Below are 23,560 nucleotides of genomic sequence, written 5' to 3'. Positions count from 1 at the left end.
TGGGCATGGCCTTGGGCTCAGCGCAACATAATGAAAGTGATTGGGTCGCAGGGGACAGCATCTTGTCTGCAGGAGGAGTGCAGAAGAAGAGTGCAGAAGAAGAGTGCAGAAAGCTTTGCAGCTCTGAGCGACAACGCCTACAACTCTCTTCACATAGTAAGTCTTTTTTTATATACTGTATATTAGTACTGACATTTACAATAAGGGTTGGATAAAGCCGGCTCAAAGTCATAGGTAAATGAGAAAAGTCATGAAGTGATGCTTGCCATGAAGCCCCTGCTACATATTCATCAGGTAATATTATTAACTTCTCCTTTTCCTTGTAAAATTACATCTTTTTTAATCCAATATTTTGACTTTTGTCACATTTTTTCCCTACTAATATTACAATTTTATTCTCATAATATATAAGTGTGTACACTTACCGCTTATTTATCATTTATGAAACGTTTAGAGCATAACCTCTAACCTGTAAATAGTGTAATAGTAATATAATATGAGATTAGAAAAAGGGTAGGATTGGATACATTTATACAAAACATATAAACATATAGTAATGGTATAGTTTATGTATAACTTTTTAATTCTACATAATTATATTATGACAAAACGTACGTTATTATTACAATTATTATTTTAAACAAATTTGGGAAAAATAATATTCATATGTAATATAGATAAATATTATTATTGTTTTAATTTGTGCATTTTTTTCATTGATTTAAGTGTAAGTTGTGTTGGTGTGTACACGTTAAAAACACATAAATACAAATATTTAAAAGCCATTAATGCACTATTCAGACTTCTTTCTCATAAAACCGCAGCTTTATTTTCATAATAATTTATAGTATTTGTAGTATAGCTAACATTCCGACTTGCTCCCTGTAATATTTCTACTTTATTCTTGTAATATCACAACTATTATACTTTTTTTGGCAGCTTTTTTCATGAGATATTTTGACTTTTGGCTCCCAATACTTCTTTCTTCTCATAGGACTACATATGACAAGTTTCATTTAGTAATTACTTTATTCTCATAATATTTAAACCCGTCAGTATATTATGTGATATTACAATTAGTATCATTATTTATTTGATAATTTATTTATTTCTTATATTATTGTTATTCCTGCAAAGCTATTCTCTGAAAATTATGGCATTTTTCTTGTCATATTTCACATTTATTTGTGTAAAATTAGAGCTTTTTTTGGTGTCCTAATATTACAAATATATTATCATAAAATTGTGACTCCCTCTAAAACTTTATTCATGTAATATCTTGATTTTATTGTCATGTTTTGAATGTAAAGCTTAATAATAATAGGGGAAAAAATAATGATATTATAATAAATCTGTCTTATACTGGCATATTATTATTTTATATATATAAATACTGTATATTTTAAAACATTACATGTAAAGAGCTTTCTTTTCTTTTAGCATATGCTTTCAACAGGTGTGCATGAGCACTGCTAATAGCTCACCTTTCAGTCTAATAATAAATCCATTGTGCCTGCTTAAAAATATCCTAATAGCATTATACCAGCGTACGTTTGCTATATTCTTCTGCCAATATGACGCCATTATTAGTGCTACAACAACAGAGCAAATGGGAGTCATTTGTCGGCGCTGCCTGGAAACGGCCGCGCCGCCACCACCACCATCATCATCATCTGATTTAATTTGAATAAAATGGCCGCACATTTCCTGGCTTATCATGAAGCATGAAGTTCTTAGCGGGCATTTACGCTGCTGCTGCATTGTGGTCTTAAGTGTGTAAGCTGATAAAATGATAAGCGTTAAAATATTGATGGACCATCCTGGAAACATCAATGTATCTTGTTACATATCACTCGATGCCATCATTGTTACACATTGCAAAAGTGTCGGGACACCTACACAGGGTAAGGAAGTGGAAGAAATTATCATACTGTAATATACAGTGGTGTGAAAAAGTGTTTGCCCCCTCCCTGATTTCTTATTTTTTGCATGTTTGCCACGCTTAAATGTTTCAGATCATCAAACTAATTTAAATTTTAGTCAATGACAACACAACTGAACACAAAATGCAGTTTTTAAATGAAACTTTTTATTATTAAGGGAGAAAAAAAATTCAAACCTACATGGCCCTGTGTGAAAAAGTGATTCCCCCCCAACCCCTGTTAAAACATAACTGAGATTAATTGAGCTCTATCAGTCTGGAAAAGGTTATAAAGCCATTTCTAAAGCTTTGGGACTCTAGCAAACAACAGTGAGAGCCATTATCCACAAATGGCAAAAACATGTAACAGTGGTGAACCTTCCCAGGAGTGGGCGGCCAATTGCCTCAATTAAGGTCAGTGTTCATGACTCCACCATAAGAAAGACACTGTGCAAAAACGGCCTGCGTGGCAGAGTCCCAAAACCAAAACCACTGCTGAATAATAGAACATTAAGGCTAGTCTCAGTTTTGCCAATCCCCAAGATCTTTGGGAAAATATTCTGTGGTCTGACGAAAAAAAAGTTGAACTTTTTGGAAGGTGTGTGTCCCATTACATCTTTTCAGAAAAAGAACATCATACCAACCATAAAATATGGTGGTGGTAGTGTGATGGTCTGGGGCTGTTTTGCTGCTTCAGGACCTGGAAGACTTGCTGTGATAAATGGAACCATGAATTCTACTGTCTACCAAAAAATCCTGAAGGAGAATGTCCTGCCATCTGTTTGTGATCTCAAGCTGAAACCAACTTGGGTTCTGCAGCAGGACAATGATCCAAAACACACCAGCAAGTCCACCTCTGAGTGGCTGAAGAAAAAGACTTTGGAGCGGCATAGTCAAAATCCTAACCTGAATCCGACTGAGATGCTGTGGCATGACCTTAAAAAGGCGCTTCATGCTGGAAAACCCTCCAATGTGGCTGAATTACAACAATTCTGCAAAGATGAGTGGGCCAAAATTCCTCCACTCATTGCAACACGTGATTGCAGTTGTTGCTGCTGAGGGTGGGCCAACCAGTTATTTGGTTTAGCGGGCAATCACTTTTTCACACAGGGACATGTAGGTTTGGATTTTTTTCTCTCCCTTAGTAATAACAACTTTCATTTAAAAACTGCATTTTGTGTTCAGTTGTGTTGTCATTGACTAATATTTAAATTTGTTTGTCACACATTTAAGTGTGACAAACATGCAAAAGAATAAGGAATCAGGAAGGGGGCAAACACGTTTTTGCTTGTTTGCATGTCACCAAAGCTCTCCACCACAACAACGACAACCTCCTTCAATCTCGCCCACCTAGGACCACCCAAGGACACCCGCCTGAATCAAGCTCCCCCAGAGTTGCGAGGAACATAATTGCTTTTCTCAAGCAACCCCCGGCCTCCTGGATCTGAATGCCCTTCCGGGTAAGGACAATGTCATATAGGCCAATTTCCCCTCAAGGATGGGCTTAAGGCCTTATCTACCCTCTCGGAGCAGGATGGAGACACTGCACTATACATCCTGATTTGTTTTTCTATTTCTGTGCACGCAGGGCCTGATTGTGCTGATCGGCAGCTGAGTGATGAACTTCGGCAGGGAGGTGGCTCGACAGACCAGTTGTTATACATATGTCATAGGAGATGAGGATCCAGCCCTGGCGTGTCTAAATGTATTTGAGGTGAGGCTGATATCAACATTGAATGTTTTTTTGTGTTTTCATATAGAGTGTATTACTCTATCTCTATATAAAGACATTTCTAATAGAGATACTGTAGGTGATACAGAAAATTTTGGTAACGATCTGATACCAAGTAAATGTAACGCCTGTATCGCCGATACTGATTCTTTTCACTTGGACATATGTCATGATCATATATCATATTTAACAGTGTTTTTTGCCATGCCACCCGGGGGACACGCCCACTATGAGAACCTCACCACTGTATGAGTTGCTGTCACCGGCATTCTGCATGGAATCAGGGGTGTCCAAAGTGCGGCCAGGGGGCCACTTGCTGTTTCCGGCTTTTTTTTTATTAGCCCGTGACACATTCTACAAATATAATTGAAAAAAACACAAAAAAAACCCAACAACAACAGGAAAAATGAAAAAATCAGCAGTAACTTTACAAAAATAAAGTCAAAACATTAAGGAAAAAGTTGTAATCTAGCAAGAAAAAGTTGTAATTTTCAGAGAATAACGTCGTAATAATATGAGGAAAAAATCATGTTAGTAGCACAAAGTTGAAATATTAAAGAAAAAAAATGTTATTTTTTAGTTTGTTAGTTTTTTTTATTTGTAATTTTCCGGAAAAAAAAAGAAATTACTGCTGTAATTTTTGGAAAATTAGGCAGGGGGAAAAGTTATCATACGGTCAAAATATTATGGGAATAAAGTCATAATTGTGAGAAGAAAATTTGAAATAATTGAAAAATGTAAAAAAAAAAAAAAAGTTAAAAATGGCTGTGAATTTATAATAATAAAGCCCAAATATTAACAGAAAAAAGTCTTATTCTAACGAGAAAAAAGATGCAATTTTCAGAGGATAAACTTGTCATAGTGTGAATAAAAATAATGTAATTTTAGCAGCATAGAGTTGAAATATTAAACAAAACATAAAAATGTTCAAGTCGTAATATTATGAGAACCAAACAAAACTAAATAAAGTTGTAATTTTTGGAAAAAATTATAATAAGATGGGAATAAAGTCCAAATATTATGGGACTAAAATTATAATATTACAAGAAGAAAATTTACAAAGATTACGTAAGCAGAAAGTTAAAATATTTGGAAAAAAACCTCTGCAAAAATCGGGATAAAACACTTTTTAAAATATACTTTTTCATCTTTATCATAAAGATAAGCTGCAAGGTTTTTTTTTAAATATACTGTATATACAGTAACTTCTTTGCATGTCTACGTGTTGCTTTACAAAATATAATTTTTCAGTATGTGACCCTCGGTGGACACCCCTGTTCAAAATAGATCAATAAAATGAGCTATAACAATTTCCAAGTTAAGTTTACTCACGCCCCACCTGACATCTCACCGTGCCCCCCCAGAGGTCCCGCTCCAGAATCTGAGAAGCGCTAAAATATAAAAATAATAACTACTGCGTCCGTATTTTGTGGTGAATTGTATTCTATGTGTTAGTTGACCGAGAAGGGTGACCAGGCTCTGCTGGAGAGCCTGGTGAGGAAGAACCCTGAGGTCCTACGTGAGAAAGATGAGAGCGGAGCCAGTCCCGTTCATCACGCCGCCGCGGGCGGCCATGTCGGCCTCATCCACTTCATCAGCGCTGTCATGGGCTTGCACGGTACTTCATTGGCCTCCATTGATCATGAAAGGCTCTTTAGTGTGTTTACCTTGACTGCGGATGAACTGTGTACACTCCAGTGCGTTTGTGTAACGTCCACATCCGCCTTCTAAAGCTCTCAACAGCCGCGACGATCACGGCAACGTGCCCCTTCACCTGGCCGTGGACAAGAACCAGGCGGAGAGCTGCAGGGCTCTACTGGACCTGAAGGCCGACCCGAACATCCTCAACAAGGCCCTGCTGTCGCCTCTGCACCTGGCCATCAGCCATGGACACAACAACCTGGTGGAGGTGAGCTGAAGATGGGACACGCCACGACTGACAGCCCAGCAAGGCCCCCCCACCTGATGTGAACTGTTTGGCCTTCACAGCTCCTGCTCTCCTACAGCACGGTAGATTACAACCAGTCAGGAGATCTTGGCAACACCCCTTGCATGATGGCCTGCTCCCTCAACAACTGCGAAGCTCTCACCTTGCTGGTAGGCATCCAAAGTCCATCCCTGCACCAAGCGCCTGTGCAGTTGTCTGACAAACAAATGTCTCTGCTTGTCTCTCAAAGATAAAACATGGAGCGCGACTCTGCCAGCAGAACAAGCTGGGCCATTTTGCTGTGCACGCAGCTGCCTTCGCAGGCGCAAGGAAGGCCATGGAAGTCATCCTGAAGGCCGGTAGGACGAAAAAGAGAGATGTCTCACCGAAAACAACAAATTGAACTTCATTTTACTACAGTAAAACAGAGAACCATACTTGGTAGTAAAAGTTGAAATGGGCACTTCATTATAAAGCAGTAAAGCAAGCAGTCAGCTAAGACATAATGTGATGATAATAATAATATAATAATGTTAGAATTAAATAGAACATATGTCATTAATTAACATTTAAATGAATGGGGAGCCACAACGGCTTGAGAAAAATGAAGAAAAACACGTCTTTTTCAAAAGTGCTAAACTAACTTCAATTACTGTATGTCGAAGGCAATAGTGACACGTAAGGAGAAAAAAATGTTTAATATTCTTTATCTATAATATCCTATTTTATGAGAAAAATATAAAAACATTTTCAGAGAATACCGCATATATTACATATATTGTATTTGTATATTTATATATCATATTACGAGAATAAAGATACATTTTAAAAAAGTACATGTAATATTCTAGAAATAAAAATAATTAAATTCATTAACATTTTTAAGTCATGATTAAATTGGATTAAAATAATAAGAAATAGTTATATGGTATCATTATTGTAAATAAAATGCTAATTAAAAAAAGCTTAGTTTGAAAAAAATTACAAAATTGAAGTAACTGAATTCCACATATAATATTGCAATTATAATTTATTGTTATTATTATTATTATTTTAAATTGCCATAAAAAATTACCATAAAAAAGAAAAATGTTGGAATATTGTAGGAATAAATGTTAAAAATAAAGCAGAAAAAAGTAATCCAATTGGAAAAATAAAAAAAAAATATTTGGATGGATGAAAAGATGGATGCATATTATTCTTAATTTTATATAGATGAAAAATTAGAAAAGTGATCAAAAACACATTACCATAAAGCTGTAATTTACAAGAAAAATGTTGAAAAATGTAATATTGTGAAAGTTCAAAAGAAACAAGACTAAAGCCTTCCAATTACAAAAAGGATGTTGTAATTATTATGAGAAAAATAAAAAAAATACTACTACTGTATATTAGTTTTGATTTAATATAATAAAAATGTCACATTCCAAAAATTATGTTGTACATTTATGAGAAAATTACAAAAAAAACATTCTTATATTCCGTTTTACATGTTGGAATATTGTGACAATAAAGGTTAAAAAAGTGTGTTCTCTGAGGCAATTTTCATTGCGACTTTTGTCTTCCCATAATATTCGTATGTTTTTTTGCAGCCCTAATTACATGTTATTTAATTATCCGCCAACAGGGGAGGAGCTGGGCTACTTCACTGACAACCACATTAACTATGTGGACAAATCCAACAGCAGTCCTCTCCACCTGGCCGTGAGAGGCGGGAACATCGAGACCATCCGCTTCTGCATCGCCATGGGGGCCAAAGTGGACCAGCAACAGGTCGCTAAAGCCATCTAGCGCATTTGCATTGCTTTCTATATCTTATCCCATTTGCCTACAACGTGTTGCAGCCTTTCCCTGGTAGAGAGGCTTTGCACAGCAGTATAATGGCGTCCATCTGGTGGTGATGTTCACGTCTATCCTCTGGGCTAGCATCCAGAGTTGGATCAGGAGCATAGAGCGCGCAGCGGCCTGGCTAAATTGTTACAAATTGCCTCCACTTACACTGTGGAACAATCATTGGCGTCCTCCTGCCAGTCCTGGTTATCTCATTAAAGGCTTGTGTTACACATCCCAGGCAAGTCTGGGAGATACTTTACTAAGTACACTCTGCATATGTGTGTGTGTGTGGGTATACTAAATTCCACTCTGTCAAACTCAATATGTCACTGTGTCTGGCGTAATCTCATTGGAGGAACTTGTGAATGATAACCTGATGTATTGCTTACTAATTGCTGCATTTGTATGTTTGCTGGCGTGCAGCATGACAGATCCACGCCGCTTCATTTGGCTTGCACCCAAGGTGCCATCGAGGTGGTCAAACTGATGCTGTGCTCTTACGGCCGAGTGGAGGAGATCATTAACCTCAAGGATGGTGCCTGTCAGACGCCTTTACACAGGTGGGCTTACTTTACCTCTTCACCCCGGAATAACTATAATAATACGTAGCGTGTATTATATTTGGATGGATGCACGATAGATGGTCAACCACATCGTCTCCTCTTGTCTCTGGGAACGTGGTTTTCAACAGCAAATAACCACCAAGGTCTCTAATCAACGCTGTGTTAAAAAAGCATTGACATCAACAGCTGTGGCTGTAGGAAACCTACTGGCGAAGCGAGTTTATGCTACCTTACTAGTGTTAATTTTACCCAAATAAAAATCACGCTACAAGAGCAAATTGCACGCTTGTGGGAAAAGTGGTACAAAAAGGACATAATAATAATGATAGCAAGGCTGAAATTTACGAGAAAAAAGTATGAAATATTGCAAGAAAGATTTTGGTAAAAATAAATAAGAATAAAGTAAAAAAATAACATTGGCATCCCTCCAGCAGCTCTGCGTGCGCTTTAAAATGTTGTTACTCAGCTGTTGGTGTGAAACCCACGCGTGTTACACTTGCTGTGCTGTTGTTAACAATGAGCTTCACGGCCGTATGAATGCCAGCTTACCGCTATTACAACATTGGTTCTGTTCCTGCTGTGGTGCGCAATGTGCTTTATTAATGGTGGATGAATTACCATGCGGTCAAAGAGAGTCCAATGAGTGTCACGGTGAGTTTGTGTCCCCAAAAACCTCGCTTTCAGTGATCGAGTCAGGAATTAGTCTGTGACTCATGTCACTCTGTGAGATGAAAAATAACACACCATCTGGTTGTTGAATGATATGACTCATGTGTATTTACAGTATATTATTACATTACAACACCTGTTTCTCCTCTCGCAGGGCTACAATATTTGACCACGTGGAGCTAGCAGACTACCTCATATCTTTGGTAAACAAGGCTCACACGTACAAATATACACAGAAATACAAGGTGATTGGCGCTCTAATAACATTGTCATCATTAATTCCCCACTTGCACAATTCTACATGTCCGAAAAGGAGTAGGAAGACGAAGAGCTTCTTTAATTAATGGTAATAGTGAGTAAACACATTTGCATTGTATTACTCACTTATTAGGTGTGTAAATGTTAAAGGGTGCGACTAATTACTTCTTGACCATCTGCTGTTTTGGAAAAAACTGCCAAGTCATTACATGAGCAAACAGCGCAACAGGAAATAACGCTTTGCGCACTGTTTATCTTAAAGCAGTGATGCGCCACGCGCCAGGTGACAGGAAGTAGACATGTGGGGGTACATGTTTTAGGGTGATGCGCCAAATTGTCTCCCCAGGGTGCAGAGGTAAACTCCACTGACTGTAAAGGGAACTCCCCCTTGCTGGTGGCTACAAGCTGCGGGGCATGGAGAACCGTGGCGCTGCTGCTGTCAAAAGGTAATGGTGACGCCATCCGTACATGCAAGCTCCACACAGAAGATGCCCTAAACAGAGATTTGTGCGGGATAGCCTCACACTTTTTCTTTTTATTGTAGGGGCGAACGTCAGTCTAAAAGACAAATTTGGTTGCAACTTCCTCCACCTGGCCATCCTGCAACCTAAGGGGTTGAAAAACCTCCCAGAAGATATTCTGCAGGTATCCTTTTAAAAGATTCACTCCCTCCTGCGTTTGTTTTTGCCATTAAAAGATTAGCATCTTATTTCTATGTTGACCTTCATGCACTTAAAGCCAATCCTATAATAAGAAGTACAGCGTAGTGTGTGGCATCTTCTTGTTTATTATAGCACCGTATTTATTTATGTAAGCTGTGTTTAACTTTACATGTTATGTAAGTCCCAGCAATTACGCCGGATGACTGCTCTAGCACACGCGATGCTTCCATCCATACGTGTTCCTATGGTGTCGTTTTTAGCGTAACAGCGTGAAGGCCTTGCTGAGCTGCGAGGATAACGAGGGCTGCACCCCGCTCCACTACGCGTGCAGGCTGGGCATCCACGACTCGGTGCGGAACATGCTGGGACTCTCGGGGCAGCTGGGCCTCGCTTGCAAGTCCAAGGATAAGAAGTCGGCCCTGCACTTTGCTGCTCAGTGAGTCGGTTTGCCCAGTTTCCACTCAACGGTACCATGCTTCTGTCCTTTTTGTGGTGCTTTTCCACTGAACTACTTGGCTCCCCTCTGGCTCAATACATATAACCCTATACTGTCATTTATCTTTTTGTTCATAAAATACAGGAAAAAAGCCATTTTTTCAGACCTAGTTACAAATGGTGATTAATCATGATTAATTTCAAAACAGATTAATCTGATTAAAATTTGTAATAATTTGACAGCCCTATCCTTAACATGTAAAAAAAAAAAAGTGACGTTGCCCTGCTTCTGTGCTGTGCTTTAGTTTTGCAGTATTACAGTCCAGAGTCTCCTCCTTGCTGCGGCGGCCCATTTTTTTTCTGCCCTCATTGTCCTCTAGGATACAATTTCACACGTGAAACCCAACATGCTTTTATTTTTGTTTTTTTTTACAGTTTCCTGCTGTACTGTTTTCAGCTTTTTGAGTGAAAATCGAGGATCAAAAATTCCTCGGATCTATTTGTGGCACTTTTACTCACGATTAACTAATTTGAAAAGAGATGAATATGATTAAAATGCTTAATCATGTGACAGCCCTAGCCCCAACACGTGCAAAAAAAAAAGTCATCTTGCCCTGCTTCTGTGATTTAGCTCTGCAGTATTACACTCCTGAGTCTCTGCTGCCCTCTGCCCTCAGTCTCCTCTTGGATAAAATTTCACGTACAAACACAGGAGATCCAGCATATTTTTTTTACAGTTTCACACTGTACTATGTTTTAAGTTGAAATCAATGATCAAAAATTTCTCAAATCACTTTGTGGCACTTTTACGCCATATGATAGTTTAGTTTGAAATAAAAAAAAGATTGCTTATCGATCAGTGACTCCGCAGAAGCATAACTATTAAAATATGGCTCCTCTGAGACTTGAGGCTTGAGTCACGATATTCCACCAGCCAAAACTTTCATCTATATAATTGAACAACAGCGAGATGAGGACAAATTATCAATATAAGTGCTCTTAAAAGTTACCTCGATGTTCTGTCGCTCCAGTCCAGCCGGCAATTTTTGTGCGCAAAAAAGCTTTTTTGAGGATTAATCGGCTGTGACATCTCCATTACGCAGTGACTCAAAGGACTAGAATAGAATTCAATTAGCCAGGCATATGTGAGTTTTTTTTTTACTAAGAGTGTGAAATGAGTGGACATTCACCATTTTTGTCATTGACTTGTGCATTAGGCGCAGTCATTCCAGGAGAGCTAAGGGGCAAATGAAAAGCCGTGCTATGATATCATGCTTTAAATCTTTCAGACAGCCCTTCCAGTAGTAGTGTGGCACTGCTTTAAAGGCCAAGGAGGCTCATAATACGACTTATGAGTTATAGACACTGTACCAGTGCTCCTGGCCCCTGAGCGCCTCTGACAAGTATTGCTTATAGTTTTTTTTTTCTCACTGCAGGTATGGACGTGTTAATACGTGTCACAGGTTACTGGAGACCATCAAAGACTCCCGCTTGCTGAACGAAGGCGACGAGCGGGGCCTGACGCCGCTTCATTTGGCGTCCAGAGGGGGGCACACGGAGGTGGTGGAGCTGCTGCTGCGCAAAGGGGCTCTTTTTCACAGGTAAACCTCCGACACACAACATCACACCACACATTTAATCACACGCTCTGATGTATAGTCCTGTACACACAACCAACGGGACTGCTATGCTGTGCGTTGCATTTTTTCCCATGCAAGCTGTAATGGCCACCCTGTAGATCTCGTGTATTTAATGTTTGTTTGTCTGCAGTGATTACAAGGGCTGGACCTGCCTGCACCATGCTGCCTCCGAGGGATTCACACAAACCATGGACATTATCTTATCGGCCAATATGAAGCTACTAGATAAAACAGATGAAGACGGGGTATACATTTTTTGGTCTAGTGCAAGGGTGTCCACAGTTTTTCCACCGAGGGCCACATCCTGGTGTGTGCAAGGGCCACTTTGATAATGTAGATATGCTAAGGAGTAATATATTTCAAGAAAAAAACTGCATCTCAGCTTTGTGATATAGGTGAAAAAGCGTATTATTATGAACTTTTCTTTTTCACCATTTTTGCTGTTTTTTTTTTTTTTTTACTTTTCCAAATATTTAAACTTTATTTAACCTTATAACCTTTTTTCCTCTAATATTACAACATCAAAAAATAATGTATTTTTTCTTTAATACTTTAATACTACTAAAATTACATAATTTTTTGTTTGAATATTATTATTTTTTCCATAAAATTACAGCTTTTTAAAATCTCTGCTGTTGTTGTTGTTTTTTTTTTTAAATTTTCTAGCTATTTCAACTTTCTTTATTCTCATCATATTCTTGACTTTATTCCCATAATATAACTTTTACTTAACCTATTTACTTACTTAAGTAACTTAATTTTCCAAAGATTACAGCTTTATTTGATTTGTTTTATGACTTTAAAACAAATGTATTTTTTATTTAATATAACAATTCTATACTACTAAAATGACATTTTTCTTGTAAGCATACAACTTTTTTCTCTTGGAAAATTACAACTGTTTTATTCATTTTTGCTGTTTAAATTTGCAATTAATTTTCTTCTCGTAATTCTGACTTTATTCCCATAGTGTTTTAATTTTATATACATTAAATTATACCCTTTTCCACAACCTAACTGTTTTTCCATAGTATGAAGACTTAAAAAAACAAACTTCTCTTTAATATTTGTACTTTATGCTACTAAAATTCTGTTGTTTTTTCTCGTAATATTACAATGTTATTTTCGTAAAAATTACAACATTTTCTGGTTAGATTACAACTTTTTTTGCTTAATATTTTCACATTACTCTTGTAAAATTGCTGCTGATTTTTTTCATTTTTGCTGCACTTTTGCTGCACTTTGGACACCCCTGGTCTAGTGTTTGAACGTATGTGTGGATACTGTATGTATGAAAAAGTTGACTTACCACCGTGTGTGCCATGTCAGAACACCGCCCTCCACATCGCGGCGAGAATGGGCCACGTGGCTGCGGTCATGGTGATGGTGAATCGGGCCGCGGAGTTCACGCTGAACAAGAACGACACGTCGTTTCTCCACGAGGCGCTGCAAAACGGGAAACAAGATGTGGTCAATGCTGTCATTGACAGCGAAAGGTACGTCAAGCAGAAAGGTACGTCAGCAAGAGTGCCGCAAAGAAATTGATTTGTGCTGAAGGGAAACCTGCACTTCATCTTAGGTTGGATATTCTTAAAATTAATAGGGTTCTTAACCCCCAATCCACGACATCATCCTTTTTGTTTAAAAAATGAATTTGTTAAAAAACTAGAGTGCTGCTAGAGTGCCGAGCGGAAACTGATCTGGGCTGAAGTGAATCTTGCACGTTTTTTAATGCAGGCTGGATCTTCTTAAAATAGGGTTCTTACTTTCTCACACTGGACAGGCATCCCTTATTGTTAAAAAAAAAAAAGACTTCGAGTGCTGCTAGAGTGCCGAAAAGAAAATGTGAAAGTAAAATTTCCACTTCTTGACACTAGCAATCTTTTTCCTTTGAGTTTTCATTTTCTTTCAAATCAGTAGGGTTCTTGCCTTATGACAGAACAGTCATTCTGTATTGTTTGCAAAAAAAGATGCTGAGAAACTGGAGTGCTGCTAGAGTCCCAAAAAGAAACAGATTTTAGTAGCACCATCATTCATGTTGTCCTGGCAGGTGTGTGGAGGCTCTGGTCCTGTTTAAACCCGGTTCACCTCAGCGAAGTCCCATACTCGACATGATCGAATATCTGCCTGAGACCTACAAGGTTTGCCTGCCTGGTGTATCGCAGCCACGACAGCTCTTCTAAAAGTCATTATAAACTCCCTCTCTGCTACTGCTTTGCTCCTTAGCACCTGTTGGACTGCTGCGTGAGGGAGTCTGAGGACGATCACAACAGCCCTAACTACAACGTAAGCTCGGCGCACATGATTGTGTTGTGCATGGAAAGAAGTGAAAGCAACCTCGATGCTCAACAGATTGAATATGATTTCAAATGGCTCCAAGCTCCCCTTGAAATGCAGAAGGACCTGGACAAGTCCCATAGGGTTCAGCCCTTAGCTTCACTCAATGTAAGCTTCTTCTTCTTCTTCTTTTAACTAATATATGCTTTTTTCAGGCTGCACTCACATTTGTGGTTTGGTAAAAATAAAACAAAAAAGATACCTGGTGCGTCCACACTAGTATTTTGTTATGGGTCCAAAGGCTCAGCAGTAAAGAACAAATGCACAGAGGTGGGAGAAAGCCAAGTGTTTTGCAAGTCTCAAGTAAAGACGTGCAAGTTCGAGTCAAGTCGCAAGTCAAGGTTTGAAATTTGAAGCCTTACACGCCATAAGCGCTGTTTTTTTACATTACATTTACATTTTGTCTAAAATCAGACCAGTTTGGGGCCGCATTGTGGCCTACTGCTTAGCATGTTGGGCACACAGTCAGGCAGTCTGGAAGAGGTTTGGTTTCGAATCTCCGTTGGGCATCTCTGTGTGAAGTTGGCATGTTCTCCCTGTGTGTGTGTGGGTTTTCCCCGGGTAGTCCGGTTTCCTCCCACATTCCAAAAACATGCATGTTAAGTTAATTGGCGACTCTAAATTGTCCATAGGTATGAAAGTGAGTGTGAATGGTTGTTTGTCTATATGTGCCCTGCAATTGGCTGGTGACCAGTCCAGGGTGTACCACGCCTCTCGCCCAAAGTCAGCTGGGATAGGCTCCAGCATACCCCCCACGACCCTGGTGAGGATAAGAGGCATAGAAAAAGGATGGATGGAAGACCAGTGTGACACGATTTATTCCACCCCCGACCCCATGTCTTACTCCTAACCCTATTAAGGTCTGTTATTTTGGTGCTGCAGGTTTTGTACGCCGCAATTCGTTTTTTTTGTTTATGGTGATGAGTCTCCTCGGCCGCATGTTGACACATCCCGCTGTTAATCATTGCTACTCTCCAGCAGTCTGACACTCACAGAAATGTAAGCAACACAATTGTTGTTTGTCCTTAAAGCTGACTGGACGTTAATAGATGCATTCAATGAGGCAGGTTATGCGGGAACATTTGTTGTCTTGCTGGAAATGACATAATAACGATCACGTTAGTTAAATATTTCGAATGGAGACACAATTTAGTCACTGAAAATCACAAGTAGTTTCAAGTCATCAGACTAACGTCCGAGTCAGGTCCCGGGTCATTGATGTGAAAGTCCAAATCGGGTTTAAGTCTTTAATGATATTGTTAAGTTGAGTTGAGTCTAAAGTATCAAAATTGTGTCCAAAGCATAAAGTAAGGACTTGATTGGGCAGCTGTCGTGACATATTACGTGATGTAAGGCAAACATTGCATGTACGTGTGTCTTATTTTTACATTCTGCTATATTTACCAGCTGAGATTTCATGAAAAGCTTCTAAAATATGCTTTTAAAGAGTGGAGCCTGGAGAGACAGCCCTTCTAATGCATTTTCTCAAACATATGTATAATTTCTGCATGCTTTATGCTGTCATTCTAACACTGGTCTGTGCTTTTGGTTCACTGAGGCCCATACTTGACCAAACGAAGTGCACTAGCACAGCAAACCTGAGTTCCTTTTCAGGAAACCAAACATAAGTGTGAACGCACCCTGAGTCACAAACCAGATCCCAGAATGCACTTCCTTGCAGGCGATGGTGAAATACAACCGCCTTGAGCTCCTCAACCATCCAGTCTGCAATAAGTACCTCTCCATGAAGTGGTGAGTGTTCACTATCACTCCCTGTTCACCCTTGCTCACAAACATTTTATCACGGGACTGTCCATGTAGCTTGTCATTACAGCTCCATACAGTAGATGGCATCGTTACTCTGCTTCTTAACACACCTCATAAGCACATACCACAAGTAACGCATATGGTTAACAGTATAGTGAGAAATTACATGAGAAATATTAGGGCTATTGAAGATATTTCATGAGAAATATTAGAGATATTCGATTAGAACAGGGGTGTCCAAAGTGCGGCCCACAGCAGTTTTTTTAAATTGGCCCATGGCACAATCTAAAAAGATAATTTAACAAGAAAACTGAAAAAAAGCAGCTAAAATGGAAAAGTAAGCAGTAATTTTACAAGGATAAAGTCAAAATATTAAGAGAAAAATGCTGTAATCCAGTGGTTCTTAAATAGTAGGGCGGTGAACTGTCGGAGGGGCGGGGCATGAGAGGCAGGGACTACCTTCAATGTTAGTGCAGACCTGCTAACATGTACACATTTATCGTACTCAACATACAATTCAGTCTGTTCAGTCTGAAGTGTACAGATAAATAAATACTGTACATATCAGTTTCTCAATACTCTAGTATTTCAATTTGGGGGGGTGCGTAAAAATATTTCTGTCCCCTGGGGGGGCATGACAGAAAATAATTGAGAACCACTGCTGTAATCGAACGAGAAAAAGTCGTAATTTTACGAGAATAACGTAATATCATGAGGTACAATAATGTCATTTTAATAGCATAAAGTTTAAATATTAAAGAAAAAAGACGTCATATGATGAGAAACAAACAAAACAACAAATAAAGTCATAATTTTTGGAAAAATAGGTTGCGGAAAAATGTTTAAAGTTACTAGAAAATATTATGGGAATAAAGTCATAATTTTAAGACAAAAAAGTATAAGAAAAAAGTTTAAACAGATGGAAAACAAACAAAAAACAACAACAGCAGAAATGGAAAAAACTGCTGCAATTTTCTGAGAATGAAGTCAAAATATTAAGAGAAAAAAGTAGCATTCTAATAAGAAAAAAAGTCACAATTTTACGAGACAAAAGTTGTAATATTAGGAGGAAAATAATGACATTTTAGTAGCATATTAAATAATACAGAAATATTAAAGAAAAAATATGTTAAATGTCGCAATATTATGAAAAACCAAAAAAAAACGACGAATAAAGTTGTGATGTTTGGAGAAATGTTTGTACCGAGAATAAAGTTAAATACTGTACGATGGGAATACAGTCATAATTACAAGAAAAAAGTTTAAACCAACAGCATAAATGAAAAAAAAACAGCTGTATTTTTGGGGGGGAAATTAGGTTGGGGGAAAAGTTATAACAGTTATACTATGGAAATAAAGTCCAAATATTATGGGAATAAAGTCATGATATTACAAAATGAAAATTTATGAAGATTATTTAAGAAGAAAGTTGAAATATTTGTTGAAATATTAAAATTTTAAAAAACAACAGCAAAAATGGGGAAAAAAAACGATCGAAAGCCTGAAGTTCATACTAAGTAATAAGAGGACTTTTCGCCTATTTTTCTTGAAATATATAAAAAACTTCTTATCATATCTACATGTGTTGCTGTACAAAATATCAAAGTGGCCCTTGCATCCTTTCACTTTTAAGTATGTGGCCGTCGGTGGAAAAAGTTTGGACACCCCTGTATAAGAAACATGAGATGATGTCGCACATTTCTTATGACACAAACCATAATGCTATGAGTCAGAGTTTTGGCTCCAATTTGGCGTCATGGCCAGCAAAATATACAATGACATCAGAGCCACAGATAGATTGTAGCCCTGTGGGAAACACTGCACTGAGTGGTTCCACAGGGGTCTCTGATCTTTGTGTGGCTCCGCAGGGCGGCGTACGGGAGCACGGCCCACATGCTCAACATGTTCCTGTACCTTCTTGGCTTGCTGCCGCTGACCCACCTCATCGTCACTCTGAGGCCGTCCATGAACATCACAGAAACGGGCGAGCGTCAACTCATCATGGTGCCCGTGTCTCTGAAGGAGGTACAACGTACTCAAATTAGATTGCTTGGTTACTACCTCATTTCCACAAACAATGGCCTCCAGTTGACTTGACTATAAGACAACCCTGATGTGCCCCAAACAAGCACACCCCGTTTTCTGTTGTCTTATATTCGCCTCAGGCTAGCTGGGTTTGGTTTGCCGCTTTTGTGCTGCTCGAGCGCCTTAAAATCAGCACTGGCTGCAGCCCTCCATTAAGTGACCCCAGAAAAGCATTTGTACAAATAAATATAGCAGCTGCTGATTAATTAAAGTTGAAGAAGATATTAAGAGATGTGTTCCAAGACAAATTTCCTTTCATAATGCATCAAAAACTAGAAGTCAGCCAAGCTAAGGCGTACAGTATCGTGCTGCATAAATATTCAATAAATTCAAATTAAATGGTTCCAGGCCCGACCAAGATGAAGTGAATTTGCGTGAAGAAGGATTACTTATTTATAAATGGAATATTTTTGTAGTTGGGGCATAGAAAACATGTTTACGACCTTCTTAGAGCACTCTAGACATGAAATAACACCCCTATAGTCATCTTTACACTCTTATTACTCATTATATTACGAGTAAATAAGCCATTTAAGACATAAATAAGAGTCGTGCTTGTGCATATTGCGGTAAATATGCTCCTGTGCAAGGGGAACTGCGTGGAAGGCGGACAGAAAGTTGAGTTTTAGCTTGGTGTGAGTTACGGCCGCAACGGTAGCCTGTGTTAGGGATTATTGAAAGATGAATTAATTTCAATGAATTTAGCCCTCCCAAAAAGTACAATTTGCTTAAATATGTATCTTTTTTGGACTAATAATAGGCCGTATTCATCCATGAAACAACATGATTTATTACTTCGTATATTTTTGAAAAACCGTGATAAGAGTTAAGCCGTGAAATTCGGAGTGGCAAGGAATTAATGTTCACTTTAAGAAAGTGGTTCTCATTTTCTGTCACACCCCCACCCTGATTGGAAATACTATTGAGATTTATTTATCTGTACAAACCACTGTATGAGTTGCCGGCAGCATCAGTGAAGACACCAACACACCTGCCCACCTTGAAGACATTTTCTGAGTATAGTCCCCCTGCCTCTCACGCCCTCAGGGGGGCCCGCCCCACTATTTGAGAAGCACTCCTTTAAGATAATATGGATGACTTTGATTTTTTTTGTTTGTTTTGCGAGCAGCAGAGTCTGTTCCTGTCCTTCTGTATGGTGATGGTCTTGGTCATGAACATCTACGCCATAATTAAGGAAGTGTTGCAGATAATACAGCAGGTAAAAAACAAACAAGCAAACAAGCAAACTGGATCCTTCTGACATGTTTTTCTTGTCACGTGAAAGCGTTGGAACTACATCAAGGACTACTCCAACCAAAACGACTGGTTCTCTGCCATCTTCTCGCTTCTGTTCGTCATCCCTCTCATGGCCAACTCGCAAGGTTCTTTGCACTGGCAAGCAGGAGCTATGGCGGTTTTACAATCCTGGGTTGGATTTCTTCTGTATCTCCAGAGGTACTTTGGAGCTTTCTCTTGACTGCATACGTGGAAGCCGCCTGACTGGGTCTGCTCTTCCCGCAGGTTTGAGGGCATTGGTATCTATGTTGTGATGTTCGGCGAGATCATGCGGACGCTGTATCGTGTTGTAATGCTCTTCTTTTACCTCCTGCTGGCGTTTGCCTTGGCCTTCCATGCTCTGATGCTCAACCAGGTGGGGAAACACTGTGGTCATGGTAAACATCCTCCATGTCCATCACGTCCTGTGTTTCCATTTCCTTAAGTTCATATCTGTATTGTAAGGATTCATCGGTGAATTAGTTTTATACCCACAGAGAGAGTTTGACAACGTGCCGCTTGCACTGATGCAATCCTTCGTGATGATGGTGGGAGAACTCAACTACCAGAACAACTTCCTGGATGCTTATCTGAACAACGAGCTTCCCTTTGACTTCTTGACGTTGTTCATTTTGACGTCCTTTGTTCTGCTCATGCCCATCTTGCTGGTTAATCTGATGGTAAGCGCGGCCCGATTAAAGCCGTAACAGAATGGGCCCCCCATCCTTCCACTGTATTGTCATAGCATCGTCTTGCAGATCGGTTTGGCGGTTGGAGACATCGCCGAAGTGCAGAAAAATGCTGCCATGAAACGAATAGCCATGCAGGTGTGTGATGCTTTTAATGTCCTCATTTCAAGGAGTATTTGATTTTTATTATTATTATTATTATTATGATTATTATTAGGTCCTTATCGGTTCAACACAGATTTTCATGCATTAGTTTTTTCCCTGCAATGTAAATTAAAAAAAATTATTAAATATAATCACATATAATAAATATACTATATACATACATTTGTATTAACATTCATTAATATTGTATTTATGTTTGGTTTATTTAATACAGCTATATTACAATATATACTGTATAATTGTATATATAAATATAGTTATTATATTAATATAGAATATAAATATGTCATTTTTAACTGTTATTAATTATATAATACAAAAAATATAAAAAATAAACTATATTTTTGTAATTATAAATAATAATATATTTCTATATAATATAAAATAAATTTATATAGAAATAACAAATAATAACAAAATATATCCATCCATCCATTTTCTATGCCGCTTCTCCTAAAATATATACAAATATTATTATTATATTCCACTCCACCATCATTGACTAATGTATCGTATACAATATAATAATAATTAAAACAAAATTAATAAAAACTCTTCAGAACAAAAAAAATGTCACCTTCCCAAAAATGATACATATATTGTGTTTTTTTTCCATTTTAAATGAGCATTTATTGACTTTAAATTAATATTTTTAAATGAAATGTAAATATCAAATGGGAATTTATTTGGTTTTTTTTGTTTTTTTTACCATTTATAAAGAACAGCATTTTTACCGCAGTTTTTTTTTGTTTCTGCGTGCTTTGAATGGGCAAAAAGTTGCGGCATCTGGCGAACACACATAAAAATGTAAAATTGAAAGCCATTTTATGTTAAGCTAAAGGAGGGATCAGAAATAAAATTTTTAGATGGTTTTCAATGATGTACGTTCTGTAATTAGAAACAAGTGTTGTTACTGTCTATGAAGTTTTGCCGTTTTTGCCAAGGAATTAAAATTGTAAATAAGAAAAATTAAAATGTCAAATTTCCCCAATACTCATTCAACACAGCCAAAATGGCTTGAAAATAAAATTTAAAAATGGCACAAAATGTTCTGAGGAACACTAAACAAAACAAAACTAAACAAACACGTTGCTGTTCCCTTTTAAATGATGCCCTATTTGTTCAAAACATGCTTTTGTGGGCTAAACAGTGAGTAGACTGTACATTCCACCTATTGAAAATGACTCATCCTGGTCACACACTGTTGTGGGATGGCATTTAACACACCAACCAGCAAGTCGGCCAGCATGGTTGTGCTGGTCCCACAGCCGTGTTGGGTTAAAGTCAAGATGACATTCTTTCTACTCGCATGTAGTCTTTAATAAACACAACCCTGTGGGGCGACCGTTGTCATGCATGTCCGTCTTGTCTGTTTATATGCTTTGAGTGAAAATACACGTTGTGCCCCGCTGTAGATCGACCTCCACACCGCTCTGGAAGACAAGCTGCCTTACTGGTTTATCAAACGGGCCGACAAACCCTCCATCGTCGTCTACCCGAACCGCAAGTGTTCCAAGGTGTGACATTAACACCCCTTTGGTAACACATTTAATTCCCTTTCTTATTTGCTTTTTTCTGTTCTAATTGCAGCACTTCATAATGCAACTACTATCAGGCGGCGGGGAGGACGGGGACGACAGTTGGAAGCGCACGCAGGCTGCTTCACAAACCTGCTCGACAATACAGAATGAGCTGAAAAAGCAGAAGTGCAGGTAATAAAAAATATAATGTAGAGGACGGCAGGTGTACAATGTCATATGTGGTATTACTGATGCAATAGTGCCCCCTAGCGGGAGAAGAAGAAAGCGAGCTCTACCCAAATGCTGCATACTTATTTGATTGCTGAGCAGCATCTTTGTATGGCCAGGATGAAGGAGATGTCCAACATCCTGGAGAAGCAGCACACCCTGCTGAAGCTCATCATCCAGAAGATGGACATCACCTCCGAGGCGGACGAGTACGACGGTCCGGTGAACAAGAGGGGCAGCATGTGGCCCCGAATGTGTCCGCCCAAACGCTCCAGCAGCAGCAGCAGCAGCGTGTCTCGCTGGGTGCCGCTCATGAAGGCCATCGAGTCCAAGCCCAAATGAAGGCAAGGAAAAGGACAGCGTCTTGTAGTTTCTCTGTTTTCCACAAAAATCTAAAGTTTGGAGACAATAGCTGCCTGGTCCTCTCTGCCTTGCCATAATCTAATATACATTTTTATTTTACAATATTTGAAATGATGTATCATTATTCCTTTTTTTTTATATTGCTATGGATTGATTATTCATACTGATTCCATTAATGCCTTGCCACTCACAGACGCCTGGTACCTTCTGCAGTTGAGTAAATAACCTCATTTAACTTATTATTTCAATTATGTGTCATCATTGTAATTTATTATACAAAAAAAGTGCATTTGTCCAAATAAACATATACCCCGCAAATTAACGCCTTTCTCCTAATAGACGCCTGGTACCCTCTGTAGTTGAGTTGAACTTGACATACAGTACATTTCAATACATACATCCAGCTTAATTGTTCTTACTTAAGAGATGCCTGCTCACCTCTGCAGTTGAGTAAATAGCCTCATTTAATTTGACATTTTAATTATGAGTTATTATTGTAATTTCTTATATAAGAAAATGTCCAAATAAACATATCCCAGCCATGTAAACACCTTACCCTTAGCAGATGCCTGGTACCCTCTGCAGTTGAGTAAATAAACACCCCTGGCCACTAAATGAGGAAATATGTTATAAAATAAAATAATAATAAGAATAATTATGTTTTTTTGATGATTATTAACCAGACAGACACAAATAAATGGCTTTAAGTTGTTGAAGAAATGGACGTGAATGGACTTTTCATGCTATGTTTTGAACAGACTGCATTGCGTTAACAATTAAAGCATTCCCTGCTGCTTATTTTGTGCGCTGTGGTCGTAGGAGCTGCTACTATTTAAAAAAAAACAACTTCTGACATCATCACGAGCTTGCACCTGTCCCCGCTAGAGCCTCTCCAGCTTCCATCTGGGGGTCACGACCCATAAAAAGTCTGCTGACGGACAAATGCCTTTAAGTGAAGCATCAAGTGGTATTTATTGCAGGAATGTTGTTATTCCCAGGGCAAGTATCGTAACAAGCCTCTAACCATCCATTACGGGTAATATTTTCTTCTTTTACATGCACAATAACCTTAATAAGTGTTCCTGCAATGCATGATTCAGACCAGTGCCGTGTAATATAAACAGCATCTGTTTATAAACACCTAAGAAAAGGACACGCTGCTTTCCAAGTATTGGGAGTTGCCCAAAGCTTCCCATTTCCCACAGTCTGCCAACACCTTCAATCTTCCTGCACTTTTCCCTCCTGCTGGACTTGCAGGTTTAAAGCACTCTGTGATGTTTATAACATGCACGCTCGTCCTTTTGTGCTTATTGGAACAAAACATTTTCTCCAAGCTGGCGGCTTTGCAAGCCCTTTTCCCCGCCCCCACTCTTCTGCCTCATACGCCGGACTGACGTAGTAGAAGGTAGGATGCACGGCAAAGCGCAAAACAGCGGCATTATCCCTCGTCATGCCAACGCGCCAGATGTCATGGGAACGGCAAACAGCTGT

General features: G+C 38.7%; 2 protein-coding genes across 2 annotated transcripts in view; one reads left to right on the top strand and one right to left on the bottom strand.

The window, feature by feature from the left end:
* The window catches only part of kcnb2b (potassium voltage-gated channel subfamily B member 2b), a 154,145-nt gene that overhangs the window by 97,348 nt on the left and 33,237 nt on the right, over positions 1 to 23,560 (bottom strand). The window contains exons 6-7 of the mRNA XM_054764964.1: positions 17,686 to 17,760; positions 12,950 to 13,086 (exon numbers count right to left, since the gene is read on the bottom strand). The gene's annotated coding sequence lies outside the window, so the exon portion shown is untranslated. The remainder of the gene's footprint in view (positions 1 to 12,949; positions 13,087 to 17,685; positions 17,761 to 23,560) is intronic.
* trpa1b (transient receptor potential cation channel, subfamily A, member 1b) lies at positions 99 to 22,048 on the top strand. Its single transcript, XM_054764963.1, has 29 exons — positions 99 to 156; positions 3,276 to 3,381; positions 3,510 to 3,635; positions 5,109 to 5,271; positions 5,387 to 5,562; positions 5,643 to 5,750; positions 5,831 to 5,939; positions 7,208 to 7,353; positions 7,837 to 7,973; positions 8,800 to 8,848; positions 9,250 to 9,349; positions 9,448 to 9,548; positions 9,826 to 10,001; positions 11,437 to 11,601; positions 11,771 to 11,885; positions 12,970 to 13,136; positions 13,691 to 13,781; positions 13,867 to 13,926; positions 13,993 to 14,085; positions 15,659 to 15,729; positions 17,613 to 17,769; positions 18,959 to 19,048; positions 19,115 to 19,284; positions 19,351 to 19,480; positions 19,602 to 19,784; positions 19,863 to 19,931; positions 21,374 to 21,475; positions 21,549 to 21,670; positions 21,826 to 22,048. The coding sequence occupies exons 3-29, from the start codon at positions 3,540 to 3,542 to the stop codon at positions 22,046 to 22,048; spliced, it is 3,369 nt and encodes a 1,122-aa protein (XP_054620938.1). The 5' UTR covers positions 99 to 156; positions 3,276 to 3,381; positions 3,510 to 3,539.

This window comes from Dunckerocampus dactyliophorus, chromosome 21 (genome assembly GCF_027744805.1).
Source record: "Dunckerocampus dactyliophorus isolate RoL2022-P2 chromosome 21, RoL_Ddac_1.1, whole genome shotgun sequence".
NCBI lineage: Eukaryota > Metazoa > Chordata > Actinopteri > Syngnathiformes > Syngnathidae > Dunckerocampus > Dunckerocampus dactyliophorus.
The sequence above is the reverse complement of the archived record's forward strand: the minus strand, read 5'-3'. Positions and strand labels throughout refer to the sequence as shown.